At 45.9% G+C, this 22,399-nt stretch overlaps 2 protein-coding genes across 4 annotated transcripts in view; both read right to left on the bottom strand.

The window, feature by feature from the left end:
• disp1 (dispatched homolog 1 (Drosophila)) overlaps window positions 1-12,354 on the bottom strand; it is a 106,402-nt gene extending 94,048 nt beyond the window's left edge. The window contains exons 1-2 of one of the 2 annotated variants that reach the window (XM_061705040.1): window positions 12,267-12,354; window positions 9,996-10,042 (exon numbers count right to left, since the gene is read on the bottom strand). The gene's annotated coding sequence lies outside the window, so the exon portion shown is untranslated. Of the gene's footprint in view, window positions 1-9,995; window positions 10,086-12,266 lie in introns of both variants that reach the window. The other variant, XM_061705042.1, reaches the window with a different exon arrangement.
• Window positions 12,355-15,404: 3,050 nt separating this feature from the next.
• The window catches only part of tnfrsf21 (tumor necrosis factor receptor superfamily, member 21), a 210,674-nt gene continuing 203,679 nt past the window's right edge, over window positions 15,405-22,399 (bottom strand). For both annotated transcript variants that reach the window (XM_061704192.1, XM_061704193.1), the window contains 3 exons: window positions 16,050-16,115; window positions 15,849-15,915; window positions 15,405-15,765 (listed from right to left, as the gene is read on the bottom strand). In XM_061704192.1, coding sequence (XP_061560176.1) covers window positions 15,710-15,765; window positions 15,849-15,915; window positions 16,050-16,115 — 189 coding nt within the window. In that variant the 3' untranslated portion in view covers window positions 15,405-15,709. The remainder of the gene's footprint in view (window positions 15,766-15,848; window positions 15,916-16,049; window positions 16,116-22,399) is intronic.

The raw sequence follows: 22,399 nt of genomic DNA, 5'->3' as shown, positions 1-22,399 counted from the left end.
ACTACACAGGAAGCCAATTTAGTGCCTTTTGGGACAAAAGAATAACATGCAGCCTACCAAAGGAGTCAACTGCAGCATGGGAGTCGGTGAGACAAGAATTAGGTAAAGTTAATGCTGGTACGGATATTTCAGACTTGGATGACTTATGTCTGCAATTGAGGGCAGCTCACGTAAAGATAGATAAGGAGAGACTGCAGAGCGAAGTTGAAGTCAGGCAAGTTCTGGGGGAAGTTTATCAGTTACTAGAGGAGGCATCACGCCAGGAGGGGTGAGCGCCCAAATGTGGCAACAGTTGATGAGGAACCGAGGTGCACAGAGGGGAACCGCGAGCAGCGGTAACAGGTGACAGATGGCGAGAAAGAGAAAGATGACTGCCCAGTGGAGGAAGATGACTGCCCCAAGGAACAAAAATCACGTATCAGGAGATGCAAACGCTGGGAGTCATCGCTCGCACTGCAACCTATCGGGACGATCTTCCCTTGGATGGCGAGATTCTGGGTGAGATTGGTATTATAATCCCTGAAATGTTCCCGGCCCCATTATGCACCCTCGCTAACTGTGTTTATCAGATGGGTGGGTAAGAGACAGGCCTTGCTTATTTGTCACGCACGCGCTGCGACTGGACCGAAGCCTCAAGTGGGGATCCAACTTTACAGAGAGGCGGTTCTCAAGGGGGTCCCCCAGCGAGAGGGCGAAGCCATGAGAGACAATCCCATTATGACAACCGTGACACCGGCTGAGTGGAAAACACACTTTTAACATTACTTAACCAGACATATTAAAAAAGAAAAAGTTCATACAGATACTGAAAAAAGAATAATTACAACTAGTGCAAGAGGCAAATTCACAGTCTATTAAGAAGGAGAAACAACTTGTGCAGAAGAGGACCACCACCGCCGCTCCACCTGCTCCGGCTCAGACTCCGAGGCCCAGTATTACCAAACGGGACCTCCAAGCCAAACCAATCAGCGAGGGTGTGGACGAGGAGCGAGTGGTCGGGGTGGCGTGAGATCGGGGGTCCGTGATGTCTTGTTTTAACTGTGGGATATGGGGTCACTGGGCGAGGGACTGCCCCTGTCCACCATGGCTGTGGCGCTCCTGTAACTTTGAGATGGGTAAGTGCTTGCCACATAGCCTCAGCTTGCTTCGCCAGTACACAGCCTTCCGCCAACCTGAACGTACCAAGCCAACTCCGCAGCCTGCGATGCTCCACCTACTGCCAAACACCTACCTGGCACCGCCACCTCCGGGCCAGTACCCCGCTTGTCAATGGGGGTGCCCGGGGAGCGCAGACGTGCGGAGTTTGGCAGACCCATGCATTCCGGTGACTATAGATCAGGGGTGCCCAAACTTTTTGGCTCAGGGGCCACATTGACGTAAAAAAATTGTCTTGCGGGCCATCATTAATTTTACATGCTACAGACGAGGGGAATGCTTTTTTGTATGTATTTTTATTTTACTTTGTTTTACTATGCTGTCTGCTGCTAAGTTGATCTGATAACTGCCTGACCTGGATAAATGAAGGTTAAAATAAAACTTAATGAAATGCAAAATAAAGTATTTTTATGGAATTTGACTCAAACTCAAACTTTATTCATCAGAATCAACAAACAACATGTTTGCATTAATGTGAAGGGTGATACTGAGATCTCGACTGCAGTAAATGGGGCAGGTCTGGCTCAAAAGCGGTGGTTTTAATGTCACGCAGGTGGGAGTCACTTAGTCTTGCCCTCACGCGGTTCTTATTCATGTTCATGACTGAGAATGTCTTCTCACACAAGTATGTCGAGCCAAACAAGCTCAACATTTTCTTAGCAAATGTATGAATCTGTTGGAGCCTGTCTTTATCCAGCTGCTGGTAAAAGTTGACAAGAGGGAATTGTTGGTACCGGCTGCGACACTCCGTGTCACACTGCAGCTCAATGAGCTCCAACTGCAGGTGGGCTGGAACGTCACTGAGATCCACGGAAACGGGAGAAGAAAAAAGCGTGAGCTCCTTTTCAATAGTTACAAAATCCCTGAAACGCTGTTGAAACTCCTCAGTCAGAGATGAGACGTTTGCGGCATACCTCCTCATTTGCGGACTGATACTGTGCGCTGGAAAACGGGTCATTATTTCTTGCAGCGATTGGAAATGTTTGGTATTGGGCTGCGTTTGTGACAGGTGGGTTTTGAAAAGTAGCAGCTTGGTCCGAAAGGCTTTAATATGTGAATACAGTTGGCTTATCAATGCATTTTGCTCCTGAAGGCTCGTGTTCAGGTTGTTAAGATGTCGGGTTATGTCAACTAAAAATCCAAAATCAGACAGGCAAACAGGATCGGTTAGTTCTGGCATCGGTTGTCCCTTTTTTGCCAAGAATTGTCCAACTTTCTCTTTGAGTGAGTAGAAACGCTGCAGTGCAGACCCCCGACTGAGCCATCTTACATCAGTGTGATACATCTCCGTATTCAGCGTGGATATCCAGAAGAAATTGTTGAAAACTGGCGGTGGCACAGTGTTTTGGAGCGAATATAATTAATAGCCTTCATCACCGGTTTCATAACGTGATCATATTTCAGATGTTTGGCACATAGAACTTGTTGGTGAATAATACAATGGAGTTTTATAGCTTTACCTCCTTCTTCGCTTACTTTGTTACACATAAGGGTTGATAATCCACTGTGCTCGCCAACCGTGGCAGGTGCGCCTTCTGTAATAATCCCCGTGATTTTATTCCACTGTAATTTTATGTCATCTACGGCGGAACAAACAGAAGAAAAAAAATCTTTCCCTCTTGTTTGGTCCTTCAGGCTCTGGAGGTCAAGTAGCTCTTCACACACGTTCATTTCACTGTCCACTCCTAAAGAAAATCAGTAACTGAGCGCTGTCGGATGCATCCGTGCTTTCGTCACAGGCTAACGAAAAAAATTCAAACTCCATTCCTTTTGCGTCCAACTGTCTCTTAACATCAGAAGAAACTCATGACACAGTGCTACGAGCCAGGCAAACATTGGCGAACTGTTGCTTTTTCTCAGGACAAATGTTCTCCACCATTTTCATCACACCATCCATCCATCCATTTTCTACCGCTTATCCCATTTCTAGTCTACATGTGTTTTGTGGACTTAGATAAGGCGTTCTACCGTGTCCCTTGGGGAGTCCTGTGGAGGGTGCTTCGGGAGTATGGGGTACCGAAACCCCTGATACGGGCCGTTCGGTCTCTGTACAACCGGAGTCAGAGTTTGGTCCGCATATCCGGCAGTAAGTCGGCCTCGTTCCCACTGAGGGTTGGACTCCGCCAAGGCTGCCCTTTGTCGCCGATTCTGTTCATAACTTTTATGGACAGAATTTCTAGGCGCAGCCAAGGCGTAGAGGGGGTCCGGTTTGGTGGCCTCAGTATTGCATCTCTGCTTTTTGTTGATGATGTGGTTCTGTTGGCTTCATCAAGCCGTGAGCTCCAACTCTCACTGGAGCATTTCGCAGCCGAGTGTGAAGCGGCTGGGATGAGAATCAGCACCTCCAAATCAGAGACCATGGTCCTCAGTCGGAAAAGGGTGGCATGCCCTCTCCAGGTCGGGGACGAGATCCTGCCCCAAGTGGAGGAGTTCAAGTATCTCGGGGTCTTGTTCACGAATTAGCATGTTCCGTCTGGTAGTGCCTCTTTATATTGAGCTCCTTGAACACAGCCACAGTCTCTTGGGAAATTAGGCAGTGAAACTAAACTCAGTGACAAAATATTCAGACTTCCATTTGTCCTGGAAACGTCGGCCCTCGCTATCAACTTTCCTTTTCTTACTTCCAGTTGCCATTTTAGAAATGGCCAAAAAACAGATCATGCGCAAAACGGCCCCGCGAGAGTTCAGCCACAAGTGTACTGCCATCCTGTGGTGAAGTATAAAATTGCGCGTGTATTTTGTACTGCCGGGCCACATATTATTGGTTTTATGAGAGAGGCTTCGGGCCAGTGGAAATATGAACACGGGCCTGATTTGGCCCGGGGGCCAGACTTTGGGCATGTCTGCTGTAGATGGACATCTCTCCATGATGGTCGACACTGGTGCTCGCTATGCTACACTCAGCACATTGCTTCCCCGGGTTTCAGTGAGCAACCGAAAAGTCACCTTGGTCGGCTTCTTAGGGGTGGCCAAAGCTCTGCCGTTGACTCAACCTACTCCCGTGCAGGTGGGAAAACAGACACTGACTCATTCATTCATCTTCTCCCACAACTGCCCAGTGAACCTTATGGGCTGCGACATGCTAATTCAGTGTGGAGCCAGCATCTTTTGTGGGCCTGATGGGCTCCAAGTGAGCTTCCCGGATGGGACTGAAATTGACTGTGTACCAGGGGCACCACACATTATGCTTTCCACTGCCACCACGGCAGATCAAGATGCTGACATCTATTGGGCAGCCCTGAACCCTGAGTCTCCCTCCTCTCGTGATGTGCACACCCTTTATCAACTTTGGTCTCCATGGCTTACTAGCCTGCATCCTTACACTCCGCCAATTGACCCCTTGCATTGTACTTTGTATTATGATAGGTCTCATACCTAGTCTATCAAGAACACTTTTCAGCTAAAATTGAAGATCACCAGTGTTCATTATTTTCTGACTATTTGTATGTCACTTCAACTGGCATGGCCTCACTTTTGTCTTACGTAGGAGCAGGAGGACACGGCAGTACCACACATCACACTGGCGATTGGAGCTCATCACCAGGCGAAAGATTTAGGTCCCAAAATAGCCACAGCCTTCTCGGCTGTAGGCTTAGGGTATCCAGGGCCAAGGTTCAATGTTGTCGCCCCACGGTAACTTTTAAAAAGACACCCACCATTTATTAGATATGTGGCTGATTAGCAAAAATATTACAAAAGACTGCACATATCGTAATGTCACATCCTCTGACAGTACTTACGACACATGGCGTAATGGCATACGTAACTTCGTCAGCATTTACAATGTCATCTTTAAGATAGACTCGCATAGAGAACATTTTTTCACTTCAACTGGCATGGCCTCACTTTTGTCTTACGTAGGAGCAGGAGGACACGGCAGTACCACACATCACACTGGCGATTGGAGCTCATCACCAGGCGAAAGATTTAGGTCCCAAAATAGCCACAGCCTTCTCGGCTGTAGGCTTAGGGTATCCAGGGCCAAGGTTCAATGTTGTCGCCCCACGGTAACTTTTAAAAAGACACCCACCATTTATTAGATATGTGGCTGATTAGCAAAAATATTACAAAAGACTGCACATATCGTAATGTCACATCCTCTGACAGTACTTACGACACATGGCGTAATGGCATACGTAACTTCGTCAGCATTTACAATGTCATCTTTAAGATAGACTCGCATAGAGAACATTTTGAACGCGCCACACATCACATATACACATGGAGGCATTAATATGGCAGATACCATCCAGGAAGGAGAGCCCCATGAATCTGCGGCAAGAACAGAAGACCAATCACGACTCAGACAGGATTTGCAAGGTACACCCTAATCGGATGCTGAGATGATATTGTATACAGATGGTTGTTGTTTCAGGGATCCAGAGAGGGGCCTTAAGGTAGCGTATGCAGTGGTGGAGCAAGATGGCGGGCAGGTTGAGGTAAAAGGAATCAGCGAAGGTGGAAGGGAAGCAATCGGCGCAATTGGCAGAATTGAGATTGGTAGTAAGGGCTTTGGAGTTAGCAGAAGGTAAAATTGTGAATATTTACACAGATTCACCATACGTGTGTAATGTAGTGCTTATAGAACTAGAAAAATGGTTAAGAGCAGGTTTTCTCACGGCCACAGGAACACTGACAAAGCATCAAGATGAGGTCATTTGACTGCGTGAGGCTTTAATGAAGCCCCGCAAGGTGGCCTGGATAAAATGTAAGGGGCATAGTAAAGGTGATGGCTTGGTAGAGTAGGGAAATGAGGCGGCGGATGTCGCCGCAAAGCAGATGAAGGGTTATTTGCCAGTATATCAGAGGCTGAGTGCAGCAACAGGATCAGTTAAATTATTTCCAAAAGTTACGTGAGAAACATTGCTCGAAGATCAAAAATGTCCCCAGAAGAGAAAATAATTTGGAAGACCAATAAGGCCTCTCCGGACGCCACAGGCTTGTGCCGTCACCCTGATGGTCGTCCTGTTCCCTCGGCGGTTCGGCTCCGGGTCCTGGTGGAAGAGACTCACGGAGCAGCACATGTGGGTAAGGCACTAATGACAGTTTGTATTGAAGATTGACGCAGTTAATGCAAGCAAAGATATGCAACTAAGTTTTTTCCATCCATCAAATTTCTTCCGCTTATCCGAGATCGGATCGCGGGGAAGCCCAGACTTCCCCAGCCACTTCATCCAGCTCTTCCGGGGGGGTCCCGAGGCTTTCTCAGGCCAGCCGGGAGACATAGTCTAGCCAGCGTGTCCTGGGTCGTCCCTGGGGTCTCCTCCCAGTGGGACATGCATGGAACACTTCACCAGGGAGGCGTCCAGGAGGCAAACGAATCAGATGCCCCAGCCACTTCATCTGGCTCCTCTCAATGCAAAGGACTCTGAGACCCTCCCAGATGACCGAGCTTCTCACCCTCTCTCTAAGGGCGACCCCGGACACCCTGCAGAGGGAACTTATTTCGGCCGCTTGTATTCAGGATCTTGTTCTTTCGGTCACGACCCACAACTCGTGACCATAGTAAAGGGTAGGAACATAGATCGACCGGTAAATTGAGAGCTTCGCCTTTCAGCTTAGCTCCTTCACCACAACGGAGCGATAGAAAGTCTGCATCACTGCAGACGCTGCACCAATCTGCCTGTCCATCTCCCGTTCCATTCTTCCTCCACTTGGGGCAGAATCTCATTCCCGACCTGGAGAGGGCACTCCATCCTTTTCCGACTGAGGACCATGGTCTCAGATTTGGAGGTGCTGATTTTCATCCCAACTGCTTCACACTCTGCTGCGAACCGCTCCAGTGAGTGTTGATCATGGCTTGATGTAGCCAACACAACCACATCATCTGCAAAAAGCAGAGATGCAATACTGAGGCCGCCAAACCGGACCCATCTACGCCTAGAAATTTTGTCCATAAACGTTATGAACGGAATCGGTGACAAAGGGCAGCCTTGCCGAGTGCAACCCTCACCGGAAACAAATCCGACTCACTGCTGGCAATGCGGAATAAACTGGTCGTACAGGGACCAAAGAGGGTTCGCGACCCCATACTCCCGAAGCACCCTCCACAAGATTCCCCGAGAGACATGATCAAACGCCTTCTCCAAGTCCATAAAACATATGTAGACTGGTTGGGCGAACTCCCACGCACCCTCGACGATCCTGCCGAGGGTGTAGAGCTGATCAACTGTTCCACCACCAGGACAAAAACCACCACCGCTCCTCCTGAATCTGAGATTCAACTTCCCGACTTACCCTCCTCTCCAGCACCCCTGAATAGACCTTGCCAAGGAGGCTGAGGAGTGTGATCCCCCTGTAGTTGGAACATACCCTTCGGTCCCCTACCCTAGTCTGGCAATCCAAAGGCACTGTTCCAGATGTCCACGCAATGTTGCAAAGGCATGTCAACCAGGACAGCCTCACAACATCCAGAGCCTTTAGGAACTCTGGGCGAATCTCAGACCTCATGGAAAGGTGTGTCGGTGGAATTTAGAACGTCTTCAAAGTATTCTCCCCAACGACTCACAATGTCCTGAGTAGAGGTCAGCAGCGTCATCATTGATGGTGCACTGCTTCCTCTTCCTGAGAAACCAGATGCTGGACCAGAATTTCCTTGAAGGCACCTGGAAGTCTTTCTCCATGGCCTCAACGAATTCCTCCCAAGCCCGGGTTTTTGCCTCAGCGACCACCAAAGCTGAACGTGTGGCCACCCATATGCTTGAACATGGTGTTCGTTATGGACAATCCATAGTGAGCACAAAAATCCATTAACAGAATACTGCTCGGGTTCTGATCAGGGGAGCAATTCCTCCCAATCACGCCCTTCCAGGTCTCACTGTCATTGCCCACGTGAGCATTGAAGTCCCCCAGCAAAACCATGGAGTCCCCACCAGGAGCACTCTCCAGCACCCCCTCCAAGGACTCTGAAATAGGTGGGTACTCTGAACTGCTGTTTGGCGAACAGGCACAAACAACAGTCAGGACGCGTCCCCCACCCGAAGGCAGAGGGAGGCTACCCTCCCGTCGACCGTGGTGAACCCCAATGTACAGGCGCAGAGCCAGGGAGCAATAAGTATACTCACTCCTGCCGGCGCCTCTCACTGTGGGCAACTCCAGAGTGGAAGAGAGTCCAACCCCTCTCGAGAGGACTGGTCCCAGAACCCAAGCTGTCTGTGGAGTCGAGCCCGACTATTTCGAGGCAGAGGTTTTTGACCTCACACACCAGCTCAGGCTCCTACCTGCCAGAAATGGGACGTTCCACCTCCCTAGAACGAGTTTCTTTAGCCGGGGATCGGATCGCCAAGGTCCCTGCCTTTGGCCGCCGCTCAGCTCACACTGCACCCGACCCATATGGCCCCTCCAACAGGTGGTGAGCCAATTGGAAGGGGAACCCACATTACCCTTTCAGGCTGTGCCTGGCCGGGCCCCATGGACGCAGATCCGGCCAACAGGCGCTCTTCCTCGAGCCCCCCCTCAGGGACAAAGTTTTTTTGTCTTATTCAATTTCATCTATCACCAAAAACTAATTTAACTACAAATAATGCTATTTTGTAAATTGTGTGTATTATCAATATATTAAAATACCTGAAAATAAAATTGCCAAACATTGAAAGTGAATGAACTGAATCAACGAACAGAAGACACATTCTAACACAGCATTCTTTCTGTTGCAAAGATGGCACAGGGAAACTGATGATTTGCAGCAGGTAAAATTATCTAAGGATGTATGGCTATATTCTATCACCAAATCAGCTTAAGACAATAATGTGGTGGACAAATGCCTCTAAAATTCCGAAAGAGGTTCGCCAAGGCTATTAAGGCAAGACTAGCATGTCAAAATCGTAATTCTGGGTAGGATTTCATCCCTGTTGAAAAGTGAAATGTTATCTCAGACATATCTAAAGCCATATCCCTAACAGCACTGGTAGCAAAAAGATCCGCTTGAACATTTCCTTCTAAATGGCTCTAGTCAGACAACCTGTCAGCACCAAAACAGCCATTCAGTTTTACAGTTTCAAGTCTCAACAAAGTGAGACGGATATAAGGCACGGTGGTGTCACAGCGTCTTTGTCTCAAATTTTTTTTAGGTCACCATCAAATAATTGAACAGCACAATGCAGTTTGAATTTTAGACAGCAGCTGTGAGTATCAGTTTAGCCTTTGCACCGAAATGAGAAGCAAAAGGCAAATGTACTGCTAAAGGCACAGAGAAAGAAAATAAAACAACACCAACAACAGCTGTGGAAGTCATCTCTTAAAATACAATTTGAATATCAAACTATTTACTGCAGAGTGCATTACCATTGTTCGATGTGGACATAAAGTTGTTTTGTTTTAATTTTGAGACGTTAAAAGTGGTAACGTGTGTATTTTTGAGGTTGTAGTAAGAGGTGGTGTTGTACTGCATTATATCATACCTCATATATCACCGCACAAGTAAAGGATCACCTGCTGATCTCCATATAAGAAAATTCATACTCATTAGGGCTACCTGCTCAAATAATAAAAAGAGGGATAAGAAAAATAGTTTAGACTTTTTATTATTGCTCATTTTTTATTACCAGACAGGAAATGATCATCACAATGAAATAGGGTTTGTAATGCCCTTGAACATCAGGTACTCAGAATATTTGATTACCTTTTTAGTTGCATAAAATGGTCAGCTTGCATACAGTCTTGCAAGTCTTAAAACGTTTTGATAGTGACATACGAAACAGAACTTCTGTTGTGGCATGGCATTCACAACACTGCCCCCAAGTGGCTGTAGTCAGCATCTGACCAAACCTATCCACCAAAAAAAATGATCACGAAATGTGGTGCATCCCTGGTTGTGCGTGAAATATTTTTGAGGTACTTACAGCGAGCACACTGGATGACCTCTTTCATTCCAATCTTCTCTTGGTGACTGCAACACAATGAGCACTCTCTTGAGGCTTCCCAAAAAAAATCTGTAGTTTTTTTTAATTAAAAAAATAAATAAATTGTTACATGAAGGTTTTGTCTATCTTACATACTATTGACTTCTGTTTTACTTTTGTGACACAACACGTTTTTCATCAAGGCCTATTTTCACACTTAATTGACAGTTAACGTTAAAAGATTACTTAAATCACTTGCCCTACCATTCCTAAACGTTTTATTGTGCAAAAGTTTGACTCCAGGACTTATTTTTATTACAATTACTTTCAAAGGGTAAAAAATTTATTGTGTCCAGAGTCCTTGAATTTATTGTTGTTGACATGATCAGTTTCATTGCATTTACATACATTATCTGCAAATCATTAAAACCCAACTGATAAACTGTTTCATTTAATTATAGAAAATTTGAATGAAAATTAACGAGCAGGCCAACACTAACGCAGTGTTTGTGAAGCCCAACATTATCCCAAAGTCCACTGACCCATTTACTTTGAGCTTTGCATTTTTCAATGATGTTTCTCAACAGTTAAGTTTCCGAAAGGTGCTGGTCGTGTTCATATGATGTTGAGAAGCTATAAAAAGAGGATTAGTGCGTGAATCCTTGTGAGAAAAACAATTCAAAAACATGTCACAGATTTGATTGGCTAATCGAACTATCAGCTGCTCTACAAATTTTTGTCTCACAATACATAAATTTACATGCATATATAAAATAGCAATTTTCAACAGGTCATTCCTTCACGCAAGTGCTGTGTGATATTTTATGTCCGGATTTGGTCATTTTACATCCCCATAACTCGATACAGTAGTTTTCCTTAAAATTACATGAAATGAATGATAATTTTGTCATATGTTTTATTTATTTATAAAACACATTTTAAATGGAAAGCAATAAAATACAAAAATTAAAAGATGACAAAAAACTACAACAAAATTATCCTAAGGGAAAATACCATTCAAAATATCTGGAAGTAAAACCAGTTTTAAATAATGTAAAATGGGGTATCCATGCTCCTCTGGCAGTGCCGTAAACGAGTATTTACGGGTGATGTGAACATTATTCCTGCGATAGGTGTAAGACAGTAATGTTAATAGAAGCGCTCATTGAAAGAGATCTTAGTCAGCACTGATGATAACATACATTTGTCAGTTTATTATTTTTTTCTAAGAAAGCCACAATTTCAACAAAACGAACAAACAAACAAAAAAATCGAACATTTTTCAATACTTTTACTTTAAGTGGTCTGAAGTGCAACGGAAAGATGAGTGGTAAGTTGGTAGATGTGGTGTACATGCATAGATAGTTAACATGATCAAAGTGCAACGACAGCCCCAATAGACGGGCTCCATTATTAATAAAATAGTCATTTTTTTAATAGAAGTGAATGCCAAGCCAAAGGTACAGAAAAGGTAAGTGCTATTTTTATTTATTTATTTATTTTTTAAATGGATGGAGGGTTACACGTGCTTTGGTCTAAAAGAAACAGGTACTGATGAGACTTAATACATGATTTATAATATGATTATTACTGTGGTTGTAGTATACAGAACTGTCACACTGATAGGAATTTCTAATATTTTACATCCTCTTATGAAAAAAAAAAATCGCTCTATCCAGGGATTAATTTGTTCATAAATGCACGTTTTGAAAAAGCTATTGTCTTAAATGTTATAGATTGCATGGTTCTGTCTGCAAGTTGACTTTTAAACCAGTTACATGTTCGCCAATGCTTGTAAACACAACTGTATGCCCAAAACTAACACGCAATTACTATTGTATGTATCACATCTCTTTGACAATAGTGTGTGTATATATAATAAATACAGAATAGACATTTTAGACTGCAGCATGACAGATGACGTCCCGATTACAAGCTTCGCTCCTGATGTGAAATCACAGCTGCAGCTCGAATGCTGTGGCTAAACGCTGGTTCTTCGCGCTGACTTGTACCCTAGCCTCTTCATTCGCCCTTAGCTGTTCCGAAACAGTCACCAAATAAGCGTATTCGTCTTTTAACTGTAAACCGTCCCGAGATGAAAGGTTTCGTTTATTGTGCTAGCTAATGTGCAGCGTTAGCTTAGTGAAGCGGACATCGCTAACCAAATCAGCTGGCTGAACAACGTGTTGTGTACTTTGACAGCAAGGGAGCATACTAACACTCACGAAGACATATCACAATGAGCTCTTAAGCGTGATGGGGAAATTATACCTCGTCCTTCAGGAAAGTTGTTACCAGATGAACCACTGAGGTATCCGCTTTACAGGCATCACGCACCACGCTGGGGTGGGCTGGCAGCTGCGGAGAGTTTGTTTGCGCCACAGACATATACACACAAAGATAACGCATTCAGGAACGAGTCATACGTCGACGTCCCTGCCATATTGGATGAGGCCGGGTGGAACAATCGATGACGAGGCCTCATTCATTTGCTTTTTAAAGATGTAGCAACAGTCAAAACCAAGTCTCCTGGGATTACCTTTCACAATAAAGACCAGTGGCGTGCAAAGGGGAGCAAAGGAGGTGGTGGCCTCGGGCATCTACCTGGGGGGCTTCCAAACCCACCCACCCAAATTACGCTCGTGAAAAACATAATTGGAGGTGTAACAAAACATGATGAAATTTAAATACATTTAAAAAATAAATAAATTAATAAATAAAAAACTGTTGTCGCATTATGTGTTCTGCATGGGCGGCACGGTGGACGACTGGTTGGAGCGTCTGCCTTCACAGTTCTGCCTGTGTGGAGTTTGCATGTTCTCCCCGTGCCTGCGTGGGTTTTCTCCAGGCACTGCGGTTTCCTCCCACATCCCAAAAACGTTCGTGGTAGGTTGATTGAAGACTAAAAAATTGCCCGTAGGTGTGAATGTGAGTGCGAATGGTTGTTTGTTTATGTGTGCCCTGTGATTGGCTGGCAACCAGTTCAGGGTGTACTCCGCCTCATGCCCGAAGATAGCTGGGATAGGCTCCACCACTCCCGCGAACCTAGTGAGGATAAGCGGTACAGAAAATGGATGGATAGGTGTTCCAACTACATGGGGATGACACCCCTCAGCCTCTCTGGTTAAGTCTATTCAGGGGTTCTGGAGAAGTGGGTCAAACGGGAAGTTGAATCTCAGATTCAGGAGGAGCAGCATGGATTTTGTCCTGGCTGCGGAACATGTGGAGCAGCTCTACAATACACCCCCAATAGGGTCCAGGAAGGTGCATGTGACTTCACAACAACCAGTCTACATGTGCTTTACTATTGGACTTTAAGAAGGCATTCGGCCGTGTCCCTTGGGGGTCCTATAGAGGGTACTGCGGGACTATTTTGTACCGGACTCCCTAAGACGGGCTCTTTTTCCCCTATACGACCAGTGTCAAGAGTTTGGTTCGCATTGCCGACAGTAAGTCGGATTCGTTTCGAGTGAGGGTTGGAGTCAGCCAAGGCTGCCCTTTGTCAACGATTCTGCTTATAAACCTTATGAACAGAATTTCTCGGTGCAATCGTGGCACTCCGATTTTGTAACCACAATATTGTGTCTCTGCTTTTTGCAGATGATGTGGTTCCATTGGCTTCATCAAACTGCTGGAGCAGTTCACAGCTGTGAAGCGGTTGGGATGACAATCAGCATCTCCAAATCAGTCCTCAGTCGGAAAACGGTGGAGTGCCTTTTGTCTCTATTTACAGTATGTCCTGGCCCAAGTTAAGTAGTTCAAGTACAGTGGCTGAAGTAAGTATTTAACACATCACCATTTTTATCACTAAATATATTTCCAAAGGTGCTATTGACATGAAAAATTCACCAGAAGTTGGCAACAACCCAAGTAATCCATGCATACAAAGAAAGTAGAACAAATAAGATCAGAAATTAAGTTAAGTGTAATAATTTGAAATGACACAGGAAAAAAGTATTGAACACACCAAGGGTTATTAATTTAATACTTTATACAAAAGCCTTTGTTTGCAATGACAGCTTCAAGACGCCTCTTGCATGGAGAAACTAGTCGCATACATTGCTCTGGTGTGATTTTGTCACATTCCTCCACACAAGCAGTCTTCAAATCTTGCAGCTTCTTTTATAGACCTTGGGTTTCAGTTCTTTCCATAGATTTTTCGATTGGATTCAAGTCAGGTGATTTCCTTGGCAGTATGTTTTGGATCATTATCTTGATGAAATGTCCACCCTGGTTGCATTTTCATCAGCCTCGTAAATGGCAGCAGATTTTTGTCAAGAATGTCTCGGTACATTTGCCCATTCATCCATCAATCCATCCATCCATTTTCTGAGCCTCTTCTCCTCACTAGGGTCGCGGGCGTGCTGGAGCCTATCCCAGCAGGAACATTCATAAGCTTAGATATGCACCTCTCACCAATACCATCGTTATGTTTTGCAGCGGCGGCACGGTGGACGACTGGTTAGAGCGTCAGCCTCACAGTTCTGAGGACCGGGGTTCAATCCCCGGCCCTGCCTGTGTGGAGTTTGCATGTTCTCTCCGTGCCTGCGTGGGTTTTCTCCGGTCACTCCGGTTTCCTCCCACATCCCAAAAACATGCATTAATTGGAGACTCTAAATTGCCCGTAGGCATGGCTGTGAGTGCGAATGGTTGTTTGTTTCTATGTGCCCTGTGATTGGCTGGCAACCAGTTCAGGGTGTACCCCGCCTACTGCCCGATGACAGCTGGGATAGGCTCCAGCACGCCCGTGACCCTAGTGAGGAGAAGCGGCTCAGAAAATGGATGGATGGATGGATGAACTTACACTGCAGTATCTAAATATTATACAGAATGCAAAATCACAGACAGTCGCACTACTAGGTATTTCATTAACTTAAGCGGCGCAAAACCTATGATCTAGACTCCATTGCAGTCAATAATCATCACTTCTCTCCCCCGTACCGCACCCTTCTGAACAGTACATGTCTGTCTTCCACCAGTAAAATCAATCAAATACCACATGGCTCAGTGCATGTACTGTACATCCTGTTTCACATTATGAAAGAAATTATCAAGTTGGTGCTTGGTCAAGTATGTAACATTAAAAAAATATCCTATATGATTAATCAACATTATATTTGTGCAAGTCATGTCACACATAAAAGTTTGATCCAAAGTGACCCAAGGTTAAAGTCTATATAAAAAGCAGGCCTGACATATTTTGTTGTTGTTGTTGTTGTTATTTAATTATCTTACATCACATGAATTGCATTTCTTATCGGCTACAGTTTATAAAATAAAAAAATGTATGCGTGCTATACAGTCAAACCTCATAAGATGAACACTTCTGTGTTTGAACATTTTGTAAATAAGACAGAATTTCGGGAAAAATGCATCTAAGTTTGCAAAAAAAACTCATGAGACCTTAACTCCAGATTTAACGTTTTATTTGGCTTTTTTACAAATGAGGATCAGCATCACGAAATGCATTGTCACATCCCATCAAAGCTAAGGTGTTTTATTATTCTACGTTTTAATATAACTGAAGCTGACTTTAAAACCGTATATTCAGCACAATACTAGGATAGGTTATTAAGCGAATGCATGCCAGGTATTTATGCCACTGTATTGTAGCAAAACAACAATTGGAAATGACTCACTGCAGTTTGATTTCTTAAATCTGTAGCAAAGCTCATTTTCTGAGTGATTGTTGATGTTATTCAGATATTGGAGAATTACTCAGAGCCACCAGAGCTGCTTGAGTTTGCAGCTTCTGACACATTGTAGATATCTGCAGGCCCAACAACAAGGTGTTAATATGAAAATGAATTCAAATAAGTAGGTTTAGAAAGAAACAAGAAAACAAGAACTTACATCTTTTCCCGCGAAGTTTTCCAAGCCATTTTAGACCACTCAATGAAGAAATACCACCGCTTGTACTCTTAATAGAAACAACAAAGGGAAAATGTCATTAAAAATGAAAGTAACCTAAGAGAACTTACTTTTGTACACTATGTGTACTGTATTGTAATGTTTGACAAGCAAGGGTACAACGTGACATGGCAAATAACTTACTGCAGTTTGATTGGAGCCAGAGCCTGAGCTTGATACAGGTTGTTTTTTGGCGAGAATGGCTCGGATCTAGAATTATAATCAAATTTATTTCAAAATCAATAACTTCCCTTTGTGGTTAAAGTTGGGAACAATATAGTAATGCAAACACTTTACTGAACACAGTTGTTATATTTGTAATAGAACGAAATTTCAAAGTATTCTGGATACAAAGTCGTAACTCACGATAAGCGGTTGTACTGAATAGTCGACATAATTAAAATTCGAAATATGAACAAAAGAAACAAAATAACAGATTAACTCCATAGTCTCAGGCTATATCGATAGGCAGCTTGAAGATGTGAGATCCAGTCTGTTTTACACTGTATCCGTGGGTTATTGTATTCATTCATTCATTCATTTTCCGTGCCGCTTATCCTCACTAGGGTTGGGGCCGTGCTGGAGCTGACTCTGGGCGGGAGGTGGGGTACACCCTGAACTGGTCGCCACCCAATCGCAGGGTGCATATAAACAACCATTTGCACTCACATTCACACCTAAGGACAATTAAGAGTCCTCAATTAACCTACCATGCATGTTTATGGGATGTGGAAGGAAACCGGAGTACCCAGAGAAAATCCACGCAGGCATGGGAAGAGCATGCAAACTCCACACAGGCGAGGCCAGATTTGAACCTGGGTCCTCAGAATTGTGAGGCAGATGTGCTAACCAGTCGTCCACCGTATTATTGTTTTCATTTCACCAGTTATTTTACAATAGTTCATATCTATTGATCAAGCGTAATAATGATCTTATTAAAGTGCAAGTTACAACTGTAAAAGTACCCTCCAGAAAGTACAGTATTTTAAATACGCTACACCACAACAAAGAATGTGCGTTATTTGAATATCACTTATTTAATTGATGAAGTAACAGGCACGGGTGCCCAATAACGTCTAAGGTTACTTTTCAAGGTCGATCCATCCATCCATCCATTTTCTGAGCCGCTTCTCCTCACTAGGGTCGCGGGCGTGCTGGGGCCTATCCCAGCTATCATCGGGCAGGAGGCGGGGTACACCCTGAACTGGTTGCCAGCCAATCGCAGGGCACAAACAAACAAACAACCATTCGCACTCACAGTCACACCTATGGGCAATTTAGAGTCTTCAATTAATGCATGTTTTTGGGATGTGGGAGGAAACCGGAGTGCCCGGAGAAAACCCACGCAGGCACGGGGAGAACATGTAAACTCCACACAGGCGGGGCCGGGGATTGAACCCGGGTCCTCAGAACTGTGAGGCTGACGCTCTAACCAGTCGTCCACCGTGCTGCCCTTTTCAAGGTCCCATGCCATAATTATTTCTATTTTTTATCATCTTCAATGTCCTTTCCTGGGGTTTGTGTCAGGTGTGGGAAGTAGCTGAACCCAAGAGCAGGGGGAGCAGTTTATTGAGCAAAGGTTATGGAAGTGATCCTGGATGTGTGGACAGGCGGCGGCATGGACAGGTGGCATGCAGTGGACAGAACAGGGGGCTGAAAGGAATGACGTGGGTCAGGAACATTGGGAATGAGGAGACACAAGAGTTAACAAGGGAACGAGGAGTTGAGTAGTTTACATGAGAATGGTGGGCCATGGTACCGCTAGGAGAGGCTGCAATACAATGGCGAGGATTTCTTGGAGCAGGCAGGCTTAAATGTGGAGAGAGAGGACGAGAGGGCGCAAAGCCATCTGGGCTCCAAAGCAGTACTGCAGGGCAGTACATGACAGTACCCCCCTCTCTCGTGGGAAGAGAGCCAGACGGATTGACCCCCCTTGTATTCGGGCATCGGGGAGCGATGATGGTCCGCGAGCTGCTTGTTGTGTGCCGCAGACCGGTTCAGCGCTACCCCAAACTGCCTGGGGTCTCTGGAGGTGATCTTGTACGGAGGGGAATGCCACCGCCTGCTCCTGTAGGTCGAACATTGGAGGTTGGAAACCGTAGCAAGCCATGAATGGGGACATACCGGTAGCGGAGCTGGTGAGGGAATGATGAGCGTATTCAATGCACGGGAGGAAGGAACTCCATGAGGAGGGATTGCAGGCGGCCACACAGCGGGGGGCACAGCATGCCAGCTGGAGGTCGGTGAGAAGACTTCCCTCGGGCACAGACGGAGCAGGCTTGAATGAACTCTCGGGTGTCTTTGATGAGGCTGGGCCACCAGAAGTGCTGTTGAATGAACTGGGTAGTACGGGTGATGCCAGAGTGACAAGTTAATTTAGAGTTGTGGGCCCACTGCAAGACTTCCGAACGTGCTGAATCCGGGACGAATAGGTGGTCAGGAGGCCCTGTCTTGGGATCAGGTTGGTTCTTTTGGGCCTCCTTGACCACCTGCTCGATCTCCCACGTGGCCGCTCCAACGAAATAGGAGGCCGGAAGGATGGATTCGGGTTCTGCTGTGCTCAAAGGATGTGAGTGAATACGGGAGAGGGCATCTGCCTTGGTGTTACAGGAACCGGGACGGAAGGAGAGACTGAAATTGAATCTGCTGAGGAATAGTGCGCAGCGTGCTTGTCGGGGGTTGAGATGTTTAGCGGTACGGAGGTAAGCGAGGTTCTTGTGGTCAATCAAAATGAGAAATGGTTTAGATCCCTCCAGCCAGTGCCTCCATTCTTCCAGGGCCCTTATAATGGCCAGCAGCTCGCGGTTTCCGACGTCATAATTTCTTTCTGCTGAAGATAGGCGACGGGGAAAAAAAGCACAGGGGTGAAGTTTATGGGTCGTGGGATCTCGCTGCGAGAGGACTGCTCCAGTTCCGGCATCCGAGGCGTCAACCTTCACCACGAACTGGAGGGAAGGGTCAGATTGGCGCAGAATGGGAGCAGTGGTGAACAGGGATTTGAGTTTATTGAATGCTCGTGAGGCTGCTGGGGTCCACTGAAAGGGGGAGCTGGTGGATGTGAGACTGGTGAGGGGAATAGCGACCTTGCTGTAATTACGGATGAATCGGGGGTAGAAATTGGCGAATCCAAGGAAACATTGCAGTTCTTTGCGGGTCGCGGGGATGGGCCAGTCGATGATGGCTTGGATTTTGGTGGGGTCCGGTTGTAGTTGTCCTTTTGCAATGATGTAACTGAGGAAATGTACTGAGGATAGGTGGAATTAAAATCTTTCCGGTTTGACGTATAGACGGTTCTCAAGGAGGCGCTGGAGGACTTGGCGTACATGGATGCGGTGTTCTTCGGGGGAGTGGGAGAAAATAAGGTGTCATTGAGGTACACAAGCACGAACCGGTTGAGCATGTCACGGAGGACGTCAGTAATTAATGTTTGGAAAACTGCAGGGGTGTTGGTTAAACCGAATGGCATGACCAGATACTCCAAGTGTCCGAGAGGGGTATTGAAGGCGGTCTTCCACTCGTCCCCCTCTCCGATACAGATGAGGCGGTAAGCGTTACGGAGGTCCAATTTGGTAAAGATTTGGGCTTCCCAGAGGGGTTCAAAGGACAGGTCGATCAGGGGTAGCGGTGACTTATTTTGAATTGTAATGTCATTGAGTCCTCGATAGTCGATGCATGGGTGGAGAGTTGTGTCTTTTTTCTCAAAGAAAAAAAATCCAGCCCCGACCAGCGACGAGGAGGGGCGTATGAGGCCAGCAGCCAAGGAGTCGCGGATGTAATCCTCCATGGCCTTTTTTTCGGGACGGGAGAGATTGTTGAGTCGGCTGGTGGGAAGTGGAGCTCCCGGCAAGAGGTCTATGGCGCAATCATATGGGCGGTGGGGGGGTAGAGAGATGGCCAAGCCCTTGCTGAATACTGGGGAGAGGTCATGATATTCTTGTGGAATTTGGGAGAGGTCCACTGGGGCGGCAGAGGGTGGTGAGGGTGGAATGGCGGAAAGCAGACAGTGGGAATGGCAATGAGGACTCCATCCGGTGATGGATAAACGACCCCAGTCTATGGCAGGGTTGTGGAGTTTGAGCCAGGGAATACCAAGCACTAAGGGGGTCTCAGGGGAAGAAATGACAAAAATGGAAATGTTTTCACGGTGATTGCCTGAGATAAGGAGTGTGATGGGCACTGTTTGATGGGTGACCAGGGAAATTACTCGGCCATCCAGGGCTGTGACTTTTTTCAAGGATGGAAGTGGTTGGAGAGGGATTTGGAGCTGGTGAATTATTTCTTCATTAATAAAAAGGGCAGCGACGGGGGTGTTATGAGCTGAAATGATATTGCAGACGGGAACGGTCATGCGGGAGGGAGAGTTTGCGGGAACGGAGGTTTGGCTCACCGCGACGCTCTCGGGACGCTCTGAGCCTGGTCTTTCTGGTCGGAGGGGGCACGAGGAAATAAAGTGACCGGATTGACCGCAGTAGATGCACAGCCGCTGGATGACAGGATGCTGACGTTCTTGTGGATCTAAACGTGTTTGACCAATTTGAATGGATTCATCGGATGAAACGGGGAGTGACGAAAGTGCGGAAGACGACTACGTGGTGCTCAGAGTGGGAGAGTGTTTACGTGAGCATAGCGCTTTCTCACGGGCTCTCTATTGCAGTCTGTTATCCAGACGGATGGAGAGGGCGATAAGAGCCTCGAGAGAGGAGGGCTCGTCCCGGACCGCAAGCTCGTCCTTGATTTGTTCGGAAAGACCGTTTGAAAAGATTCCCCTAAGGGCTGCGTCATTCCACCCGCATTCACCAGCAAGGATACGGAAGTCGATGGAATATTCCGCCACGGACTTAGCGCCCTGAGTGAGTGTGTGGAGACGACCGGTGGCTTCTTCTCTTCTTCTTCTCCTGAATGGGGTGATCAAAAACCTCACGGAGTTCGGTGGAAAAGGAATCGAACGAAAGGAGGACCGGGGAGGAGTTGTGCCATAATGTAGTGGACCATTTTGCTGCTTTGCTGCGGAGGAGGTTAGTGACATATGCTACTTTGGAACGTTCGGTGGGATAACTGTATGGTTGGAGATTGAGATCTTCTCAATTTAAATATGGAAAACATCTTCACTCAGATTGAACCTTGGCGATATCTCGGCAGCCAAGCGTTCATAGCGACAGATCCTTCAATATGGGGACTGACTATCATTGTGTGGCAGAATTCACCAAGCGTTGGCTTGTTCACCCAGTAATAAGGAATGTGACCGGAAATAACAGGTGGCAACTCACAACCCCACAGAAGAGTGGATCTGGGTGAAACAAAAGAGCGGAGGATCTTTTGAGAGGCTGGTCCTGCGCGTTATTCACTGGCTTGTGCACATTTGGTCGACAACGACCGCAAGCTTCACAATTTAATCCACAGTTACAATATAAATTGTAATTATAGTTAAGGATTGTTGTAAAACACAATAACAAGTATGCTTCATATCGCTCCCTCAAAACCTGGAAATGCACTTACAGCAGTGTGTGAAAGCTCATGTTTACAAAGTCATACTCCACGAAATGGGCCCGAACACTAAACAATTCTGGTTCCGAAATGCTAAATGCCCAAATAAATTGAAGCCATATAATCTTCAACTCTTCTGAATTTTGTAGGTGATGCAAAGTTTAAGCTTAACACAAGATGCAGCTGGTTGTCACATTTTTCCTGACATAAGTGGCCATGTAGCATTCATGAAGTGGGGAGATACTTGAATGTTAATTGGCGCAACTACGTCACAACACCTGAGATTTCAAATCCTGTCGTTTGCAAGCAGTTTGTTGTTTAAAGACTATTGCATTCAATCGACAAACGGCTCAGGTGTCAAACTTAACACAGGTCACAGAGTAATTTTAGCCTATGTTACATATCAATGTCAGCGCCAGAGAGCGTCCGACGAGTGGTCATTTGGTCAGCGTGGTTGGCACTTTTTAACCCTCAAAAAAGTGTGCGTGCGCGCACAGACAGACACACACGCGCACACAACCACACACACACACACACACACACACTGAAGCGTTACTGAAGCCGCCACAGACAGGTACGCGCACGCATGCATGTGCACATTCACAATCAACACATTCAACATTAAGCGTTATAAAACGAGTATTCAAAGGCGGACATTGAGTTAATTAAACACTGGGCATTGTTCTTTGTGTGACGGGCTGACAACGGTGTCCTACTGTCCTTCCACTTGCTTGTGTAACATCACATTCCTCAAACGCCAGCTGAACCAACATGGGCGTTTATTTTATGGAATATTGTGCGCTTGTGGTCGGTTTCTCAAAAGGGGAGATTGAATTCTCGCATAGGCTACTGCTGTGGAGGCGCCAAATGCTGGGCTAAGTTTGAAAGCAGTCAGCTCACTAATGAGACGTGCAATATGTACATGGACAGGAAGTGACCGTGCTATATGCAAACAATCAACACCCTTTTTCCTATTTTTGTTTTGTTTTCTCTTTTATCATATGCACCAT

This window comes from Phycodurus eques, chromosome 18, assembly GCF_024500275.1.
Source record: "Phycodurus eques isolate BA_2022a chromosome 18, UOR_Pequ_1.1, whole genome shotgun sequence".
Lineage (NCBI taxonomy): Eukaryota > Metazoa > Chordata > Actinopteri > Syngnathiformes > Syngnathidae > Phycodurus > Phycodurus eques.
Note: the sequence above shows the minus strand (reverse complement) of the source record. Positions and strands in the feature narration are given on the sequence as shown.